The sequence below is a fragment of the Mandrillus leucophaeus genome, unplaced genomic scaffold (genome assembly GCF_000951045.1).
Source record: "Mandrillus leucophaeus isolate KB7577 unplaced genomic scaffold, Mleu.le_1.0 Scaffold729, whole genome shotgun sequence".
Taxonomy (NCBI): Eukaryota; Metazoa; Chordata; class Mammalia; order Primates; family Cercopithecidae; genus Mandrillus; species Mandrillus leucophaeus.
This window is the reverse complement of record NW_012107908.1, coordinates 517,468-536,472: the sequence shown is the minus strand read 5'-3', so window position 1 is coordinate 536,472 and position 19,005 is coordinate 517,468. Positions and strand designations below refer to the sequence as shown.

The following is a 19,005-nucleotide window of genomic DNA, read 5'->3' as shown; positions in this document are numbered from 1 at the left end:
GGGGGAGAAGGGGATGGGGGAGAAGGGGAGGCGACAGGAGCACATGATGATCAAACTGGTTTTTACAAAGCAATGCTGTTTGTACCAAAATATTTAATGAATATGCTGTTAAAATAAAACCAACAAAAGAAACAGTAATACAATTTTACTGGTTTATATTTCAGTTCATAAAGTTGACACACTGAAACTACCCTAGCACAATGTCCACACACCTAGCATTAGATAGGCTTACAGCTATTTTGGTAACTGAACAAGAAAGACACAGAAAGCAGCAAAGGGGATGGTTGGTGGGGAGGGGGTTGCCACTTGTTACCTCCTTTATTACAGATAACCTCAGCAAGCGTTAGTACAGCCAATAAGAAAAAGAGCTACAAAACAACCCGAGTGTCTTTATATACAAAACCAGTGCCTCTTGTAAGCAGCCACCTCAACACTGAACGCAGAGAAGAGGACAAAACCATCTGCGTGTCAGCCTGTCAGCATATCACTATATAAATTAGAAGTCAAAGTTTTTTTTTTTTAAAGGTGCTAAAATCTCCATTCCATAGCTTTGAAGTGAGAACTTGCAGCCCATCTGAACAGTGAGGTTTGCACCCAGGCATACTCTGAGGAGGGCCCAAAGGCCCAGCCCATCTGGGAGGGACAGGCCCGCAGGATGGAGACCTTGCAGCATGTGCACCCTGCGCAGACATTTACAGACACGCAGCTCAGTCTTTCTCGCTTGGACAACCTGTTGTGCAAAAACACTAGGAATCTTGAAGTGAGGGAGCTCTGTCCACAGCTCCTGCAATGGCAGGGAGGAGAGCAGAGCAGAGCCCAATGAACCTTGAGTGAAATTAAGTGCTCAAATAACCACATAATAAAATTGTGCAGATCGGCAGTCCTAGTCTGGAATTTAAACACTGTCAACTGGGCATATTGGGAAAGATATTTATATATATACACACACATACACACACACACACACACACACACACACGACACGTTAAGCAAAATAAGATTTGTCCATGTTATAATCCAGTCTCACAGTCAAGTCACCCACCCCCGCCTTTTGAAGTCATTTGGCAGCTAATGCTAAAAAATAACAGGAACTATGAGAGTTGCATAGAATTGATCAGAAACATGAATAATGCCAAACCCAAAACCTGCGCATGATACAGTTTAACAGAACCAGGTGCCTTCAGATGCAACTATGAAACCCTCCTATTTAAAACAAAGTGCTTCTCCATGTCTACCCGGGGGACCTTCTGCTGGCATTGAAGCAGAAAAGAATTATTTGAATCTCTGATCCCCTGCCCCACCCCCACAATATATATATATATAATATGTATATTTAAAAAAAAAAAAAAAAAAGGTTTTGGGGAAAAAAAAAAAACAGACTGAAGGATCCCCTAACTCTGATCATGTAAACTCAGCCTTCAGGCTGGGTGAGGTGTTGACCTACATGGGGAAGAGGCCTGGAAGGTCACACTGAGGAGTGATTTCTAGAGTGTCCAGAGCATCGGCTGAGCTAGCAGGCCTGTTAGTATCAGTAGTCTTACCCCAGAGGTTGCCTGCTTCATGAGCTCTGGTCCAGTGACCTACCAACATGCGTCTATGGATCTGACTTAGGTACATTCTGGTCCTAGGACAAGTCACAGAATCACACATCTGGCCAAAGAAGGCAACAAAAGGTGTCATGTTTTCTGAAGGTGTTGGGAGGCGGCAGCTGCTCTCAGCAAGTCTCTTTCCCTTGAACCCCGGTTGCTGTCTTTATGGAGCTCAGTGTTCGGTTAAACCACGTCTTCTTGGCTGCCTGCACCTCGTTGAGGGCAAGCCCTAAATGGTGCTCCAAGTCCTGCAAGAGGAACAGTGCGCATGAGGATGCTGGGCTTGGTGTCAATGACATTGGCTCCCCAGAGGAGAGCCAAGACAAGAATGTAGTCTGTTTACTCTGGAGAGGCCTTGGGAAATTCCCTGTCTCAAACTGGCTTGAAATGCCTTGGATGCCTAAAGATTTGGGAGTTTTTAGTTAGGATCTAATTTCTTGCCTGGTCTATTAAAACAGTCTTCTACTTTCTATGTCTCCCTCTTCTGTCCACCTAATGCACACCAGGCAGACAGCTAATGCTCTACTTCTGATGACATAATTTCATTTCGGCAAAAATCTTTAAACTCCCTAGCATGGCGTTTGAAATGCTTCGCAATCTGGATCCACACACTCTCTTCCAGCCTTAGCGCCACCTCCGTCCCCTACTGCAAGGAAAAAACTCCTGAGGCTCCTTCCTGGGCAGCCACTCTCCTCCTTGTGCTGTGAACATGCCACTCCCTCTGCCTGGAATTGCCACTGTTCTCCCTCTCCTGTAGCTACAATCCCTGTGCATTCTTTGATCACAGCACAGCTACTGCTGCTTTGGTGATGCCTTTCCTGATTATCCTGGGTAGTCACACTACCAGGTGTTAGCTTTGTAGTCCCAGACCTATAACAGGGCCTGCCAAAGAGCCGATGCCCAGTGAATGTGTGCAGTGAGGGAGAATCAGCCCTAAAGCTTTTATCCTGAACTTGTTCTGTCCATAAACAGTGCTTAGGGTTTAGAGGTGCTGGTGGACCTACCAACGCATATAAAGATGACCAAAACAAGCCCTAATTTCTTTATCAGGAAAGGAGGTTCAGACAGGTAGCATATTCACAGTCACGAAGCTAGTTAAGTGGTGGGAACTGGAACAATAAAAGCTTGCATTTATAAAGCCCCCAGCATTCTGCCAAGCCATTTGTGCACACTATCTTACTTAGTCCTCAAACCAACCCATCAGATAGGGACTCATCATTTCCATTTGTAGATAAGGAACCTGAGATGTAGGGAGGTTACTAACCCAAGGTCAAACAGTTCAGTGGTAGAGCTGTGTTTCTAAAGCACTGTCTTCTCATCCCATCAAAAGATTCCAAGCTCTGTGTATCATTCTCAATATGACAAAGTGAAAATCCTCAAGACAGGGCAAATACTGATGAGACATCCACTGGCCAATAACAAGTCCTGTATTTCTTTTCATGACAACTGTGATCAAAGTTTAGAAGGTAGGGAAAAACCCAAACCATAAAGATAATTTCTGGGGTTTCTAGTCCACATCAGGAAACTCAGCCCGCAGGCACGTGTCTGAGCTCGGCTGCTGTTACCTGTATCTTACACTCGGCCTCCACCAGCTGGAGTTTGGTCTGTGCCAGTTCTAGCTCCATCTCTCTCAGCTGGTTCTTCAGCGTCTCTTTCTCTTCATCCGTGTCCTCATCTAAAACCTCCTTGGTTGAGCTTATGCCTTTTACACGCCCTTCTTTGTTGAAAAATTCCCGGCACCGCTCACAGTCATCCACTTTTTGCTGAAATTGAATGTTAGATGTGAAGATGCAAAGAAGAGGAACTGGCCCTTTAGGATGGTGTGAGCATCCCCTTTGGGGGACGCCTTCTCTGTTGAGCACTACAGTTTCTGAAAACCTGTGCTCTTTGTAAACTAGCAGATAACCTACTGGAAAAGCCACTTGGTATTATATACCAAAAATAATAAAAATACCATTGTCTTAATTCAGTAATCTCACTTCTAGGAACCCAGGGTGAAAAATGAAGCTGTAACTAGATAAAAATTTATGTACAAAATTTTCACTATAGAACTGGAGACAGGCAAAAAAGCAGCGGATAAACTATTCAAAACAATTAAATATTAAATATACTGTGCTATATTTATACAAGGAAGTACACCACCTCTAAAAGGTTTTTGAGGAACTTTTTATAACATTGGAAAATGGATGCATAGTGGTTGAAATAGAACACAAAAATGTACATAAACTATGATTACAAATAAAATGTATTCCACATTTCATCAAAATAAGATGCCATTAACTATAAGAAATGTCATTTTATGTTCCTCTAAGAAAACATTCTGCCAATTAAACCACAAAAAGCCAATTATAAAACATCCCACTTTCAAAGATGTTTAAATGTGAAAAAAAATGCTTATCTTAGAATGAATGAAATTTTATATGTTAAACACAGAACAAAGATTGAAAGAATACACACCACAGTGTTAATAATGATGTTATATGTGGAAAATGGATCATAAGGGCTTTTTTCCCTTATTTACTCTTCCAAATTTTCTGCAAGAATATTAAAGTTTTAGAATCAGAAAATAAGTTATATTTAAAAACCAGATCTGGATAGCCAGCCATGGTGGCTCACAGCTGTAATCCCAGCACTCTGGGAGGCCAAGGCGGGTGGATCACGAGGTCAGGAGTTCAAGACCAGCCTGGCCAAGATGGTGAAACCCTGTCTCTACTAAAAATACAAAAATTAGCTGGCGTGGTGGCACAAGCCTGTAATCCCAGCTAGCTGGGAGGCGAGGCAGGAGAACAGCTTGAACCCAGGAGGCAGAGGTTGCAGTGAGCCGAGATGGCACCACTGCACTCTAGCCTAGGTGACAAGAGTAAGACTCCGTCTCAAAACAAACAAAAAAACACACAAAAACAGATCTGGTTAAACATTAATTATGACGAAGGCCAGTGTCATCTTGCTCTAGGTATAATGTTGCTTTGCGCAAACATGGCCATGAGCACAGAACCTACCCAAGTTCCTGTCCTCTGAGCTGTAAATATGTTAGTGAGGTATCTTTCAGTAAATTGCTTATCTTAGTAAAATCTGACAAGTACTGTAATATAGGTAGAGCTTAAAGAAAGAAAGCACCACATTATAAAAGCTCCTAAGCTGCCAACAAAACATTAAACAATTAAAGTTCTAAACTGGGCACAATGGTGCCCACCTGGAGTCCAGCAGCTCAGGCTGAGGTAGGGATTTCACTTGAGCCCAGGATTTCAAGGCCAGCCTGGGCAACACAGTGAGACCCTGTCTCTAAAAATAAAAAAAAATAAATAAACTAAGGTCCTCATTGTACTTGGATGTGCTACAGCAGAAGGCATGAACTCAGAACAACACTGGAGAGTGACAAGCCACAGCACATGGTTCTGACCTCTGCACTCCGACCACCTCAAGCAAGACCTGTCACTTGCATGACTCCCTCTCCTCAGCATCACACTGCTGACACCGACTGCCTTACAGACAACATTTGGAAATCGTGGGGGCACTTGCACGTTGAGAGCTAAAGCTAGAGCTTGTTTAATTTCATCTGTACGCCCTTCCAGAGAAAACAGGCATAATGTTAGTTGTTAACTATAGAGCCAGGACCTGTGACAGGTGCCTTATTGCTTAGATTCTCTCTCTTTTGAAATCAACTGCCTCCTCCCAAAACCTGTTTATACAGCCATAAAATGAAGTAGGTGGTATAAAATCTTTTAGGTAAAGAGAAGTCTTACCCGAATTTTCTCAATTTCCACCTTATTGGCTGTCTGCTGCTTCTCCAGTCTTTCACTCAACTGAGAACAAATCTAAAGAAACAAACATAAAACAATAATCTCTTGAGCAACTGTAATCATTTGCATAAATTCTGTAGTGGAAGCTGGAATATGTAAATTGGAATTAACATAGTAGCAAATAGGCTGCTACCACTCAAGAGGGGATATGAAGTTGGTGGATAAGTAGGGGTTCTTCTAGCTATGCCGCCTCTGCATTCACTGGCCTAGGACTTGCAGAAACCAAGCAGCACCACACTCAATGGCCAATGGTTTCTGAACACCTGCCAGACTCATAAGCTAGCATGAGATCCTAGTGTAGGAGGGAAAATGACCATTTGTTATGTTCTTAAAACTCAACCAGTCAGGGAGAGAACTGGTTTAAAACTACACATAAACAAAAGTTCATAATTCTGAATCTGAAATACACACCAAAACATACTGTGGTTTTAAGTACCTACTCTGTGCTGGGCACTGCCAGGCACTCTACAAACATGGTCTTTTTAAATCCTCGTAACAACCTTCCCAGACAGGGATGATTTTCCTTCTTTTACAACTGAGAATAAGTGAAGCCACTTGTCAATGCAAGGGGCAGAGCCAGGATAGGAAACCAGAGTGCTTGCATTTGGGTTTGGGGGTAGGGGGTGGGTATACATTTTTTCCCGACTACAGGCTTCCAGATTACACAGCCCAGTCCCAGGGTACTGGAACTTACCTGCTTATAGTCACCAATGATAGAACTGTTTTTTTTAATCTCAGATTCTGCCTTGTCAAGTTCCCGACGGCACATTTCTTTTAACTGCACACATAAAAAGGCAAAAGTGACTATGTTAACATAAAAAAAAAAAAGATGTTCTGTCACCAATCGCTTAGTCCTAGGCTACCCAAAAAGTGCTGAACCAAACCCTGGAAGTCCTCTAATTCAGCTACTTTCTTCCTTCAATCTTGGCAGCACTAATCCCCTGTTCCTGATGCAGGAGAGGGAGAGAACAGTTAAAAGTTCCAAAAACGTCAGGCCCCATTTCAGATTGAGGCTTCTGCTGAAGGTCTTCCCTGCCAGTACAAGCCAACCTGTGGACCTTCACTGAGACGGCAGCACAAACCAGGCACAAACCAAAGAGCTCATAAGAGGACTGCGGGTTTTCAGCATCTCATGGTTTCTGTAGAAAGGGCTTTGCAGTCTCTCACCCCAGCCAGTCTTGCCTCCTGGAGGACCAGGTGCGACAGGGGAGGGGGTTGCTCCTGGGCGCACAGCACCCAGAGCTCTTCTCATGCCTGCAGCTCTGTGTCTCCAATGACTATGGAGCACTGGCTCAGAACAAGACTTCCCAAGCTTGCTCTGCGAGGGAGACAGCAGAGGACGAGTAGGGAAAGAGCCAGGCATTATATGATGTGTACTTTCCTTCTGCAGAAATTCTACCCCCTCTTCATTGTTACACTCAGATGCCGATACACAGAAATTCGCCTGCCCCAACAAAGGATGGGCCTCAACCCACTGTCTCCTCCTAGGCTTTAATTAGGAACCATTGGATTTTACATAGTAGGAAAAAAAAAAGGTCTTTGGAGAGAAACTGAAGCCAGATGTCTCCAGGTTTTCTAGTGCCAACAGGAAGCCACCAGGTGAACTCCCAGTTCTCAAGCGTTTGCGAGAGAGGAATGTGGGAGAGTTCCCTTACCTGAGCAGACTCTTCTTCCAGCCGTCTTTTCTCTTCTTCTGCATCAATCAACTTCTGTTTGGTCATCAGCAGCTCCTTATTCAGAGCATCTGCCTTTTCCTCAGCCTGAAACATTTAAGATATGCTGTCACAAAACAAGAATTGGGAACTGCAAAGGGTTTACATTACTTAGCATAATCCCATTTTAAGATGATGGGGAAACTCCGATTCAGAGAGGGGAAATTATATCCCCAGGGTCACAATGAGAAGACACTCATGCCTAAGTACCTGTCCCAGTCTCTTGCTCAGAGGTAGTACAGGGCAGTTGTTAGGAGCTTAGCCTCTGGCATCACAGCCTGGGCTCAATGCCCATTGTTCACTGACCATGTGCCACTTGGACAAGTCATTGAGACCCTCTCTAAGCTTCCAGATCTTCATCTGAGGGACAAGGCATGAAAAGCATTCAGCACAGTGCCTGGAATACAGTAAACACCAATAAAAGGTAGCTGTCATTATTATTATTAATAAACTGGTTTTCTTCCTCCAAACTGTGTTTCCTCTGCTTCATCCAACCCGTCTGGCATTTTTCTTGTTATTACCTGATAAAGGAGGCAGTCCCTTTCCTGGCACTTTTTCTTATCTTTAATGGCCACTCTCCACCTGTCTTTTTCTAAAGCATGCAAAGGTCTAGTGGGTGTAACTGTGTGTCCTAGTGAAAATGATATACTTTTGCCTGACATACGAGTTCCTGGTACTGGTCACTCCAAGGATGACTGACTATACCATATTAGAGAAGACTCAAGGACTAAATACAGAGGGTCTCTGCTGGGCTCCTGATGTGGATAGGATTTCCCTGAAATTCTGACATCACCTAAAGTAGTGTAACTGGGCCACTGAGTTTCCACTACACTCTACTTCCTTTCCTGTATCTTCTTTGGAAGAAACAGGTTCCAGAGAGCTGGGTCCTTAAATGGGGAACTGGGCCAGGCGCGGTGGCTCACGCCTGTAATCCCAGCACCTTGGGAGGCCGAGGTGGGCAGATCACAAGGTCAGGAATTTGAGAAAAGCCCAGCCAACATAGTGAAACCCTGTCTCTACTAAAAATATACAAAAAATTAGCTGGGCGTGGTACAGGCGCCTGTAATCCCAGCTACTCGGGAGGCTAGGGCAGGAAAATCGCTTGAACCCAGGAGGCGGAGGTTGCAGTGAGCTGAGATTGCGCCATTGCACTCCAGCCTGGGCAACAGTGCGAGACTCCATCTCAAAAGAGAGAGAAAAATAGGGGGGAACTGAGAATGGCATGATATGCAGATTCAAAAGGCCATTAATTACTGGTAAATTGCAAATGCATGCAATTAAATGTGGCCCTGCAGTTATGTCCTTCATGGGGAGTAGCTTATCATCTCCTTCTTTAGCTCAAACCCAAGAAGCAATCAAAAAAGGAAATGAAGAGACTCAAACAACAGGGAAAATAACTAGTAAGGAGAATGAAGTCCTGTTAAAGATTCTATTTTACTTTAACCAACAGAACAACCTATCCTCTCTCGCTTGGACACGGTTAACATCTTTTGAGCATTACATTGAAGCATGTGCTACACACTTATGTTCTGTCCTTTTCTCATCATCACTACCTTGGTAGATGATGATTCATACTAAGACTGATTCTGAGGAGTATGGAGGAGCCTGCTGATGAAATGGGTCTTCTAACACAACAATCTTCCCTGCCCACCCCAACTCCCCAGTTTATAAAGCAGTTAGGCGGGGAAGTGATTTCCCCAAGCTCTCACTAGCATGTGGCACAGCTGGAATCTGAAACCAAGTCTTCTGACATTGAGCCCAGCATTTGCGCCACCACTCCTAAAGCTGACTCTCAAGGTCATGCCAATGGGAAGGTGCACAGAGGATACTGGCCTGACCCAACCAGGGTCCTCTAACGGCACCATACCCACTGCACATTCTATTTACATCAGCATATGAGGAGAGGGCATCTCGTCACAATAAACATAAATCCAGACTTCTAGTCATGAAGGATTAACAGGGAGCAAGTTTATCCTCCTACTATAAACAGAAAACTGGATAAAACATATGAAACAGCTATTTTCGGACACTGAGAACAATAAATGCAGAACTGAGGTTTCTGGAAGGAAGAAAACAAGGTCCTGCTTTCACCCTGACTTTCTGCTTAGGTTCCAAGCAGAGCACGAGAGCCTCAAAGGGTTAAGGAGACAGGAAGTCAGGGTGGCTGGAAGGCATGGGACAGGGCTCTGGAGAAGAGGAAGCTCTAGAATAGCTTATCAGGCAACACAGGAGATAAAATGAAATAATGAAAATACCCAATTAAACCAAAGAATACAGAAAGAGAAAAAAAATGCAAAGACGACAAATAGAAAACAAATGATCATTTGGACAAAACAAAAACCCATTTTATATATAAAGACACAGACACGTTAAAAGTAAAAGGATGGAAAAAGATGTACATACCACACAATACCATGAAATCTGGACTGGCTATAAAAATGTCAGATATAGCAGATTTCAGGACAAAGGATATTACCAAGGACAAAGAGGGACACTTCATAATGATAAAAGAGTGACTCCATTAAGAAAGTGTTAACAATCCAAAATGTATGCAGAAATTCAAATTACATGAAACAAATCCCTACGTAACTAAAAGGAGAAAAAGAAAAATGCACAATTAGAGTCACAGAAACTTCCACTGTGCTCTCTCAGTAAGCGACAGAACCACCAGAGAAAATCAAGTCGTTCTATATAAGACTTGAACACTATCAACCAATTTGGCCTAACTGACACAGTACACTCCACTCACAATAGAACATATATACTTTCCAAGTGTATATGGTACATTCACCCAAACTGATTATATGATAAGCCATAAAGTAAGTAACGGTATATTTTAAAAGGATTAAAATCAGGCAGGATATAATCTCTGATCACAACAGAATTAAATGAAAAATAAACAACAGAAAAGTTTCTGGGAAAAACAATAGTTGGAAATTAAATTACATACTACTAATAAACTTGTATAAGTGAAAGAATAAATCACAAGAACTGAATGAAAATAAAAGCACAACACATCAGAGTATGTGGAATGCAGCTGAAAATAGTGCTTACATGGAGATGTATGATTTTTTTTTTCTTCAAAGAGACAGGGTTACATTCTGTTGCCCAGGCTTTTTAAAATGCAGTGGTACGATCACAGCTCACTGTAACCTTGAACTCCTCCTGGGCTCAAACAATACTCCCATCTCAGCCTCCCAAGTAGCTGGGACTACAGGCATGCGTCACCATGCTCAGCTATTTTTCAAAATTTTTTTGTAGAGACGAAGTCTTGCTATATTGCCTAGGCTGGTCTCAAACTCTTGGGCTCAAGCAATCTTCCTGCTTTGGCCTCCAAAGTGCTAGGATTACAGGAATGAGCCATTGTGCCTGGCTGAGATTAATAACTTTAAATGCTTATTTTAGAAAAGAAGGTCCGGAGTTATTCAAGCTTCCTCTTTAAGAAGCCAGAAAAAGAGCAAATGAAACCCAAAGAAAGTAAAAGCAGAAATCAATGAAACAAGACAACAGAGAAAACTCAATAAAACCAAAAGTTGGCTTTTTTTTCTTTTTGAGACAACGTTTCACTCTGTCACCCAGGCTGAGTGCAGTGGCATTATCTCGGTTTACTGCAGCCCTTGCCTCCTGGGTTCAAGTGATTCTCTCACCTAAGCCTCCTATGTAGCTGGGAATATAGGCACGTGACACCACAGCCAGCTAATTTTTGCCATGTTGCCCAGGCTAAAGCTGGCTTTTGAAAAGATCAAAACAATTGATAAACTTCTAGCTAGGCTGGTTATGTCAAAGTGGGAAAAAGAAATGACGTACATCAGGAATGAAAATGAAACATCTCTACAGATCTTACAAACATTAAGAGAATAAGGAAATACACACAACCTTATATCAACAGACTTAAGATGAAATGGATAAATTACTTGAAAGACACAAATTATAAAAACAGACACACAAAAAATTAGAAAATTTGCATCGCTCCATATCTAGAAAGAAAAAGAATTCACAATTAATTTCCTGCAAAGAAAATTTCAGGTCTGCATGACTTCACTAGGGAACTAAAGATTTAATTAAAGAACAATCATACATAAAGTCCTCAAGAAAGCAGGAGGGAACACTTCTCACTTCATTTTATGAGGCCAGCATTCCCCAATGACAAAACCAGACAAAAATATTAAAGAAAACTCCAAATATTCCTTATGAACATATAAATATTTAATAAAAATTAAAATCTTTAATGAAAAATAGAAACCCCAACTGGAGTTTATCCTAGGAATACAAGGTTGGTTTACATTGAAAAGTGAATTTATTTCACTATATTAATAGAATTAAGGAGAAGTACCAAATGATTCTCTCAACAGACACAGGAAAAGCATGTGACAAAATTCAACACCCATTCATGACAAAAACTCTCAGCAAACAGGAACAGAGGAGAATTTATTTCTTCAACCTACTCTATGAAAAACCTACAGCTAATGTCTGGAACCAGGCAATGATGTCCACTCTCACCATTCAGCATCGTTCTGAAGATGCTAGTCAGTGCAGTGAGACAAGAAAAAGAGAGGCAGATAAATATGAAAGGAAGAAAAACTGTATTCAGAGATGATATGATTATATATGTGGAAAATCCCAAAAAATATGTTTAAAAGTTGCCAGACTAACAAATGAGTTTTTACAAGGTCACAGGATACAAGGTCACAACACAAAAACCAGTTGCATCTCTACAGACTAGCAATACACAACTGGAAAATGAAATTTAAAAAACAATACCACTTTACAATAGATTAAAACGTGCATGTCTTGTAAACTGAACACTAAACAACACTGCTGCTGAGAGAAACTGAAAAAGACCTTAATAAATGAAAAATTTAACATGTTCTGGATTGAAAGCCTCAATTGTTGTTCAGATGTCAATTCTCCCCAAACTGATTTACAGATTCCATGAACCTTACTCAAAAGCCAGACGCTTTTATTTCTAGAAGTTGACAAGCTGATTCTAACACTGATACAGAAATGCAAAGAACAACAAAGTCAGAGAACTCACATGAACTGATTTTAAGATTTATTATAAAGCTACAGTAAGCAAGACAGTGTGGTATTGACTTAAGGATAGACACACAAATAGATGGAGCAGACAGAATCAAGAAGTGAACCTGCAAATTTAGGGTCAATTGATTTTTAATAAAGGGGCCAAGTTAACTCAATGGGGCAAGTTCAACAATCTGCAAAATGTCACAGAACTAATAAGCAGCCATGCTAGAGTTCACATACTGCTGGACAGCAGGTGGGCTCACCAGCCAGTTTCCTTCACTCCCACATCTGTCTCAACACAGAGGAGTGACCCTGCTAGAGGGGACTCGGACATGGTCCTATCAGCTCTGCAGGGACCTTCTATAGGTTCCCCTCATCCTTTCAGCACCAGTGTCAGGTCCAGTCATGATTGGGGTCACCTAGGAATTAAGTGGCTGTCATGGAATTTCTCCACAGCTGCTGTGTGAAGAACAGCAAAAGTGACAGGTGATGAATAACAAAAGTGATGTATAATTAACCGAAAATACAAGAGGGCTATGGAAATTTTAAAGCCTCACACCAGAGCTTTTCTCTGAGATGCAGGAAGGAAAGAGCTCAAAGGAATGAAGTTCTTTCAAAAACCTAAGTCCCTAAAGTAAAAATATAATGAAAGGGCCCCACAATCCTCCCTTCAGTGAGGAAGAATCTGGCTGATTTTCAGTGACGATTCACAAGAAACTATAGAGAGAAGTCTAACTTGGGAAGGGAAAGTGAGTGTGGGAAAGGTGTGTCTCTGCAGCATTTTAGATGACTGCAGGATGGGCCCTGGTGTGACGCTCCTGAGCCCTGCTGCCTGCGTAGGAGGGTGAGCTCTGGTGTCAGGCCTTCAATTTGAGGGCTTGGCCAGTAGCTGGGTGATCTGTGTGGGATATTTAACCTCTTTTTGCTTCAGTTTCCTCATCGGTAAAATGGGGATCATAATTATATCCCTACCACAACATGGGCTACTCTGAGGATTTGATAATATATAGAAAGCACTTAGAACAGTGCCTAGCACTTGGTAAGTGCTCAAGAAATGTTAGCCCTTCTGTCACAATCCCTGGTCCTCATGTTTTTGATATGGTTATGACATCGATTCATAGCTCCTTGTCCCGTATGTACTGTGGAAACAGGGTGGCACTGTAAAAAAAAAAAAAAAAAAAAAAAACCCTGGACATTCCAGTTCCATGGGCCTGGCTCTGCTTCTTCCTGGGTGCCTTCAACTGAATATCAAGTTTTATAGCTGCTAAAAAAAAAAATCCTCATCCATAAATGGAACGTACATTACTGTTCTCTCAAGGCTGAGGTAACGGTGAGAGAGATGAAAGTTTAGTAAAATGTTTATCATAGTGCCTGGCACCACAAATCATCAGTAAATGGGAGCTAATATTATAATTCTTATTATTTTGCACTCCTAATATCAGGAATGAAACCTAGTTCTCTGACTACTGTGTCAGGATAAGACGACTTGAAAAAGGGTTTATATTGTTTAGGGGTAGGTTTTAAGAACGTAAGTAGTCTATGACTCACTAGTGGGTGTCACTGTTAATACTGGGCCTGTTAGACTGGAAAATGCAACAGCTCAAACTAAAAATCCACCTGGAATTTTGGCCTAAGCTGCCTCTTAATTTCATTGTAGCACACAAAGGCTCCTGTTCAAGACCCGTATTTTTTTCTTTTCCTTTCTTTTCTCCTTTCTGCATGACCCACAGCTGCTTTGAGGGCTGTGTTAGGCGCACACCTCTGGCCCTGCCTCAGTAGTCCCTGCTCCATGTACACCTGCCTCCCTCCACTCACTAGGCAGAAATACCCAAACAGGGAGCGAATGACCCATATAGTGTTTCTACAAAGAGGAACAGAGGATATGCTGGGAATTTGCACCGTAAGGAGGAAACTCAACCCTGATGAGCAGACTGTGGTAAGCCAAAAAGCCGTCAAAAGAGCTCAGGTTCTGGTCATTGAGGGCTAATGACCTTGAAACATTCTCCCTGCAAAAACTGCAAAGAGGAGCCTTCCCTGTTAAATTCAGTTATTTGTAGATGACAAGCAGACAAGCAGAGGGAGCTAACATTGCCTGTGCCTGATTTTTTTATGATGCTTTCATATACATCTAATTATGTAATTCTCTCTATACCCTGTGACATAGCTATTATTCTACCACCCCTCATTTTACAGGGTGTCCAAGGTAAGCTGAAAGTAGAGTAGTTGGCATTAGTATCCAGGTCTATCCTACATTTTCTGAACTGGTAGATACTGTGGGCTCTGTCTCGCCTGTTAACCACTTTGAGAATCTGATGAAACCATAGTCTTTCTACCTAGGAGAACTAAACAAAAGCACAGCCTTTCAAGGAAATGCATGAGTACACAAAATGTTCCTATGCTTCTGGTGGATGTCAAGGACATCCTGAAATTCATGGACCCTATTTCAGTGCATATAATGTAAGACCCCCATAAAAATCCTCAACAGCCTGAGCCCATCCCTGGAACTTTAGGAAACCAACGAGCAAAAAGGTAATCCTAGGAGCCTGGCAGGGAAATCTAAAGGGGTGGCAAACTACAGTCCAAGGGTCAAATCCAGCCTGTCACCTATTTTTGTAAATAAAGCTTTTAATTGCAATACAGACATCATGCTCATTCATTTGCATATCACCTATGTCTGCTTTTGCTAAGTAGCAGCAATGGAGACTGTAGGGCAACAAGCCTCAAACACTTATTACCCATCCCTTTACAGAAAATGTTTGCCAACTTCTGACCTAAACCATGATTGAGAGATTATACCATTTCTTCTAAGGTTAGTTTGTAGTACAGAAAATAGTAAAGGGTTTCTGCCAGAAAAGACATCATTCCAAAATTGTTAAGATTAGGAGAAGCAAAGAAAAATGAAACATCTGTCAACAGAAACTCCTGATAAAACTGTAAGTTGCTGAGGTACTGAGCTGCATTCCAACTGGCAATGCCTTTTCAACAGGCACAAAATATGTAGGATAACAAAATCTCTTGTCTGAGGGGGGAGGTTAAGGTAATTATGATGATTAAATGCTCCTGCCAATTACAGTAATGTAAGAATTAACCACAAAGTCTCTTAATCAAATGATGTTTGGGAAAGGAGCTCAAGGATTATGTGCACAATGAGAAAAGAAGGTGGTAAGGAGAGCTTTGTGAGACAACAGATAATTCCTGAAGGAAAGGAGGGAAGTGACACTGACAAGCAAGTTGTATCACAAGAGGGAAACTTTACAGGTGGCTAGAATAAGGAATACCAAAATTCCAGGATCTCTTGAGGGGAAAAGTCAAGTGTCTCAGTGCAGTCTTTCCCTTCAGACCCATTGGACTTACGTTATCCAGGTCCTTCCGTAGTGCAATCTTGCTGGTCACCAGCTCATGGGCTAAGTCATCATTTTCCTGTTCCAATCTCATGTTAGCTTCTTGTAGACGCCTATTCTCCCGCTGAAGAGTAGAAAGAAACCAGTTATAGACACATAAAAATCAGATGGAAATGTCATTTCTCAGGGCTAAACCTCAAAATAAATTTCTAAGTCCTATGGAAACAATAAGATAAATGGCTGGACCTCATGTGCTTCCAAATCAACAATTACTTATTTTCTAGCTCCATAAAGAAATACTTAACTGATTCAAGTGACCTTGTCAAGCAGCTACTATTTACTAACCGTGACGAAAAGCCACTGAACTCTAACAAACCAGGCAGCTGGTTTGAAACAAAAACAGATCTTGCTTGCTAATTTGCAAACTCAAACTAAAACTTGAACCTACAGAGGAACTGAATTTTAAAAAGGACTCAATGAAGCTAGTTACAGGCACAATCATAGGAAATGAAAGCCTGGGAGCTCCTCACACGTAGGCCATAAGCAAACAAACCTCAAATCGCTCGATGGGGTCTTCTTGCTGGGCCTGCTGTTCCCTCATAGTGTGATACTCTTTCTCGTATTTTTTCAACTTCTTCTGACTAATCTGTAGGATAAATCATAGGGTAAATTAAGAAGTATTAGAAAGTAGTGGGTGCTTCAGTGCCTGCACTGAAGATGAAGACTTCTGGTGGCCTGGGCAATCTCAGTCATTATGGACATGGTATTTCCTATTTTTTTGGAGGGAAATCATCTGAATAGGGTATAAGCCCAGGACCCCAAATTTTCAATGTGTTTCGAGTTCTGTTGGAGATGTTTGGTTCCTAAGGCTTTACCTGACAGTATTAGAATGAACACCCTACAGATGGCTCCTCCTACAAGTTCTAGGTCCTATTTGTCCCTAATAATAATAATGCCACCATTTTATTTAGCACATATGAGTGCTGCTGCTAAATCCTTTAAATCTGTGACCTCACAACACCTCTACAAAGTGTGCTATTCTCATCCTCATCTTATAGGCAAGTTAACTGAGGTATAAGGAGGTTGGTTATGTAACTTGACCAAAGTCACACAATAAGGGACTGGGAGATCTGGGATTTGAGCCCTGGCAGTTGGACTCCATCTGAAGTCCTCACTATCCTAGCACCTCTCTATCCCCTCCCTTTCCTCTCTCCTACCTCCTTCCGTGCTGCTTTCAAATAGACAATTATCTCTACCCTTAAAAACACAGCTCTGCTGACTACTCTGCTTAGATGCCCTCTCACCCCATCAGATTATTGTTCTCTTTCTCTCAAGCCTTTTCTTACAAACCACTGCAAACCACAGGCCTAGATCTTCACCTCTGTTGCTTCAAGACCTGCCCCTCCTTAATGTAAGTCAGGCCTTTGCTCTGACTTCTCTATGAAAGAACCCTGTTGAAGGTCTCCAGTGATGTCTTTTTACTCTGTCCAGTGGTCTTACATCTCCCCAACTAAACTTCAAAACTCCCTGACTTTCATGCTTTAACATGACCAATCCACTCTGCTTTCTTCTAGAAAATCTTTTCTCCCTTTATTCTCTTGGCTTTCCTTCTACGAAACAGGCTTTCCCCTCTTTACTGGCTGGTTCTGTCTCCTTCTTCAAACTAAGTTATAACCAAGGGCAACACACCTTCAAGATGTAACTGCCTTTTTTTTTCCTCTTTGAGACAGGGTCTCTCTATCACCCAAGCTGGAGTGCAGTGGTGTGATCTCAGCTCACTGCAGCCTTGACATCCTGTGGTAAGTTGATCCTCCCGCCCCAGCCTCCCAAGGAGCTGGGACTACAGGCACACAACACCACACCTGGCTGATTTTTACTTTTTTCTAGGGATGGAGCTTTGCTATGTTGCCCAGGCTGGGTGGTGACTATCTTTCCTTCCTTTGAACAGCTAGCCATTCCCTATGACATTTTTAAAAATTACATTTTCAAAAATTATGAGATATAATAGAAAAGTGATTTAAAAAAAAACCAGATGTGTGTAGTTTAAAGACTGATTATGGCTGGGTGCAGTGGCTCACACCTGTAATCTCAGCACTTTGGGAAGCCAAGGCAGAAGGATCACTTGAGGCCAGGAGTTTGAGACCAGCCTGGGCAACACAGCAAGACTGTCTCTACAAAAAAATACAAAAATTGGCCAGGTATGGTGGCATGTGCCTGTAGTCCCAGCTACTCAGGAGGCTGAGGTGGGAGGATCTCTGGAGCCCAGGAGGTTGAGAATGGAGTGAGCCAAGACTGCACCACTGTGTCCCATCTGGGTGACAGAGTGAGATTCCACCTAAATATATATATTTTTTAAAAGAATGATTATAAAACTAATGGTCATCCCTTCCTGAAACTTTAGTAATCAGCACTAAAGTGATGACTTGGAAATCTGCCTGTTAGTCCCCAGGTCCAGGTAACTAGGACTCTCAGATCTACTCCACTCCAAATTTCTTATTTTATAGATGAAGAAATAAGACCTAGAAAGGGGAAGGGATAGGCCCACGTTTGCTGTGTGTTGGTGTGTCTCCAGACGCTCTCAGTGGGAGACTGTGTTCCTCTCCCACTGACTGTGGACACCTCCCCTAGTCAGGCTGTTTGCAGGTCTGCCTCAATCAGAGCTCTATTTCTGGAGTCTGGCTGTTGCCCAAGGTTAGGCAGCCAGGAAGACAGCATTCTGCTCCAGCTGACCTCTATAGAAAGATGCTCACTCAACACCTGGGGTAAGGCCACAAACTGGAGCAGGACATCTTTAAGCTGAGATCTTCTGCAGTTTCGGACCAATGCTAGGGTAAACTTCTGCTGTGTATTTAAGTGACTCACGAAGACAGCATCTAAGTAAAATGTAATGCAATCAATAAGTGTATAGACAATCCTAACAGATCAATAGTAGTGGAACAGAAAATAAATGAGGCTGTGAACAGCAAACACTTCATCCCAGTGCTTTTGCATTCTGAGTAAATGGGAGGAAAGGCGGTGGTTATGAGGCTCCCATGGCACTTTATTTAAAAAAACGAATTGACACCAAATCCTGTAAAACATTTTCACAAATCTTCAAGATTCTTTAACTTTTCATTCTCTTGCTGGATAAGGAAGAATTAACATTTTTCCCCATAGATATATGTTTTAATAGGCTAACTACAAAACAATGTCTTCTATATTTCATTAACCCTTATTATAGCTGCCTCACCCTCACAGTAATAGGGTTGATTCTCTCTCAGTATCATATGTAACAAGAGTGTGTGATAAGTACCTGGTAAATAATAGAACCTTTACACGGACCAACACCTCATTTGTTTCTTACATTCTCATGATAGGATATGGGTGTTTCTTTTCATTTTTCCTATGTCTTCCAAGTTTTCTGCATTGAGTATGAATTATTTTTATAATTAGGAAAAACAGAAATGCTGTTTAAGTATCATTTTCATAATTATCCAGGGTTTCTCTAAGAGTTCTGCTTGTTTCTCTAGCTGACAGTTTTCATTTACTTCCGAATCAGTCC

The 19,005-nt window shown here is 41.9% G+C and overlaps 1 protein-coding gene across 1 annotated transcript in view; it reads right to left on the bottom strand.

The window, feature by feature from the left end:
- Positions 1 to 76: 76 nt before the first annotated feature.
- The window catches only part of RABGAP1 (RAB GTPase activating protein 1), a 167,171-nt gene continuing 148,242 nt past the window's right edge, over positions 77 to 19,005 (bottom strand). The window contains exons 20-26 of the mRNA XM_011965496.1: positions 16,018 to 16,110; positions 15,478 to 15,588; positions 7,045 to 7,149; positions 6,084 to 6,167; positions 5,333 to 5,404; positions 3,155 to 3,352; positions 77 to 1,837 (exon numbers count right to left, since the gene is read on the bottom strand). Coding sequence (XP_011820886.1) covers positions 1,715 to 1,837; positions 3,155 to 3,352; positions 5,333 to 5,404; positions 6,084 to 6,167; positions 7,045 to 7,149; positions 15,478 to 15,588; positions 16,018 to 16,110 — 786 coding nt within the window. The 3' untranslated portion in view covers positions 77 to 1,714. The remainder of the gene's footprint in view (positions 1,838 to 3,154; positions 3,353 to 5,332; positions 5,405 to 6,083; positions 6,168 to 7,044; positions 7,150 to 15,477; positions 15,589 to 16,017; positions 16,111 to 19,005) is intronic.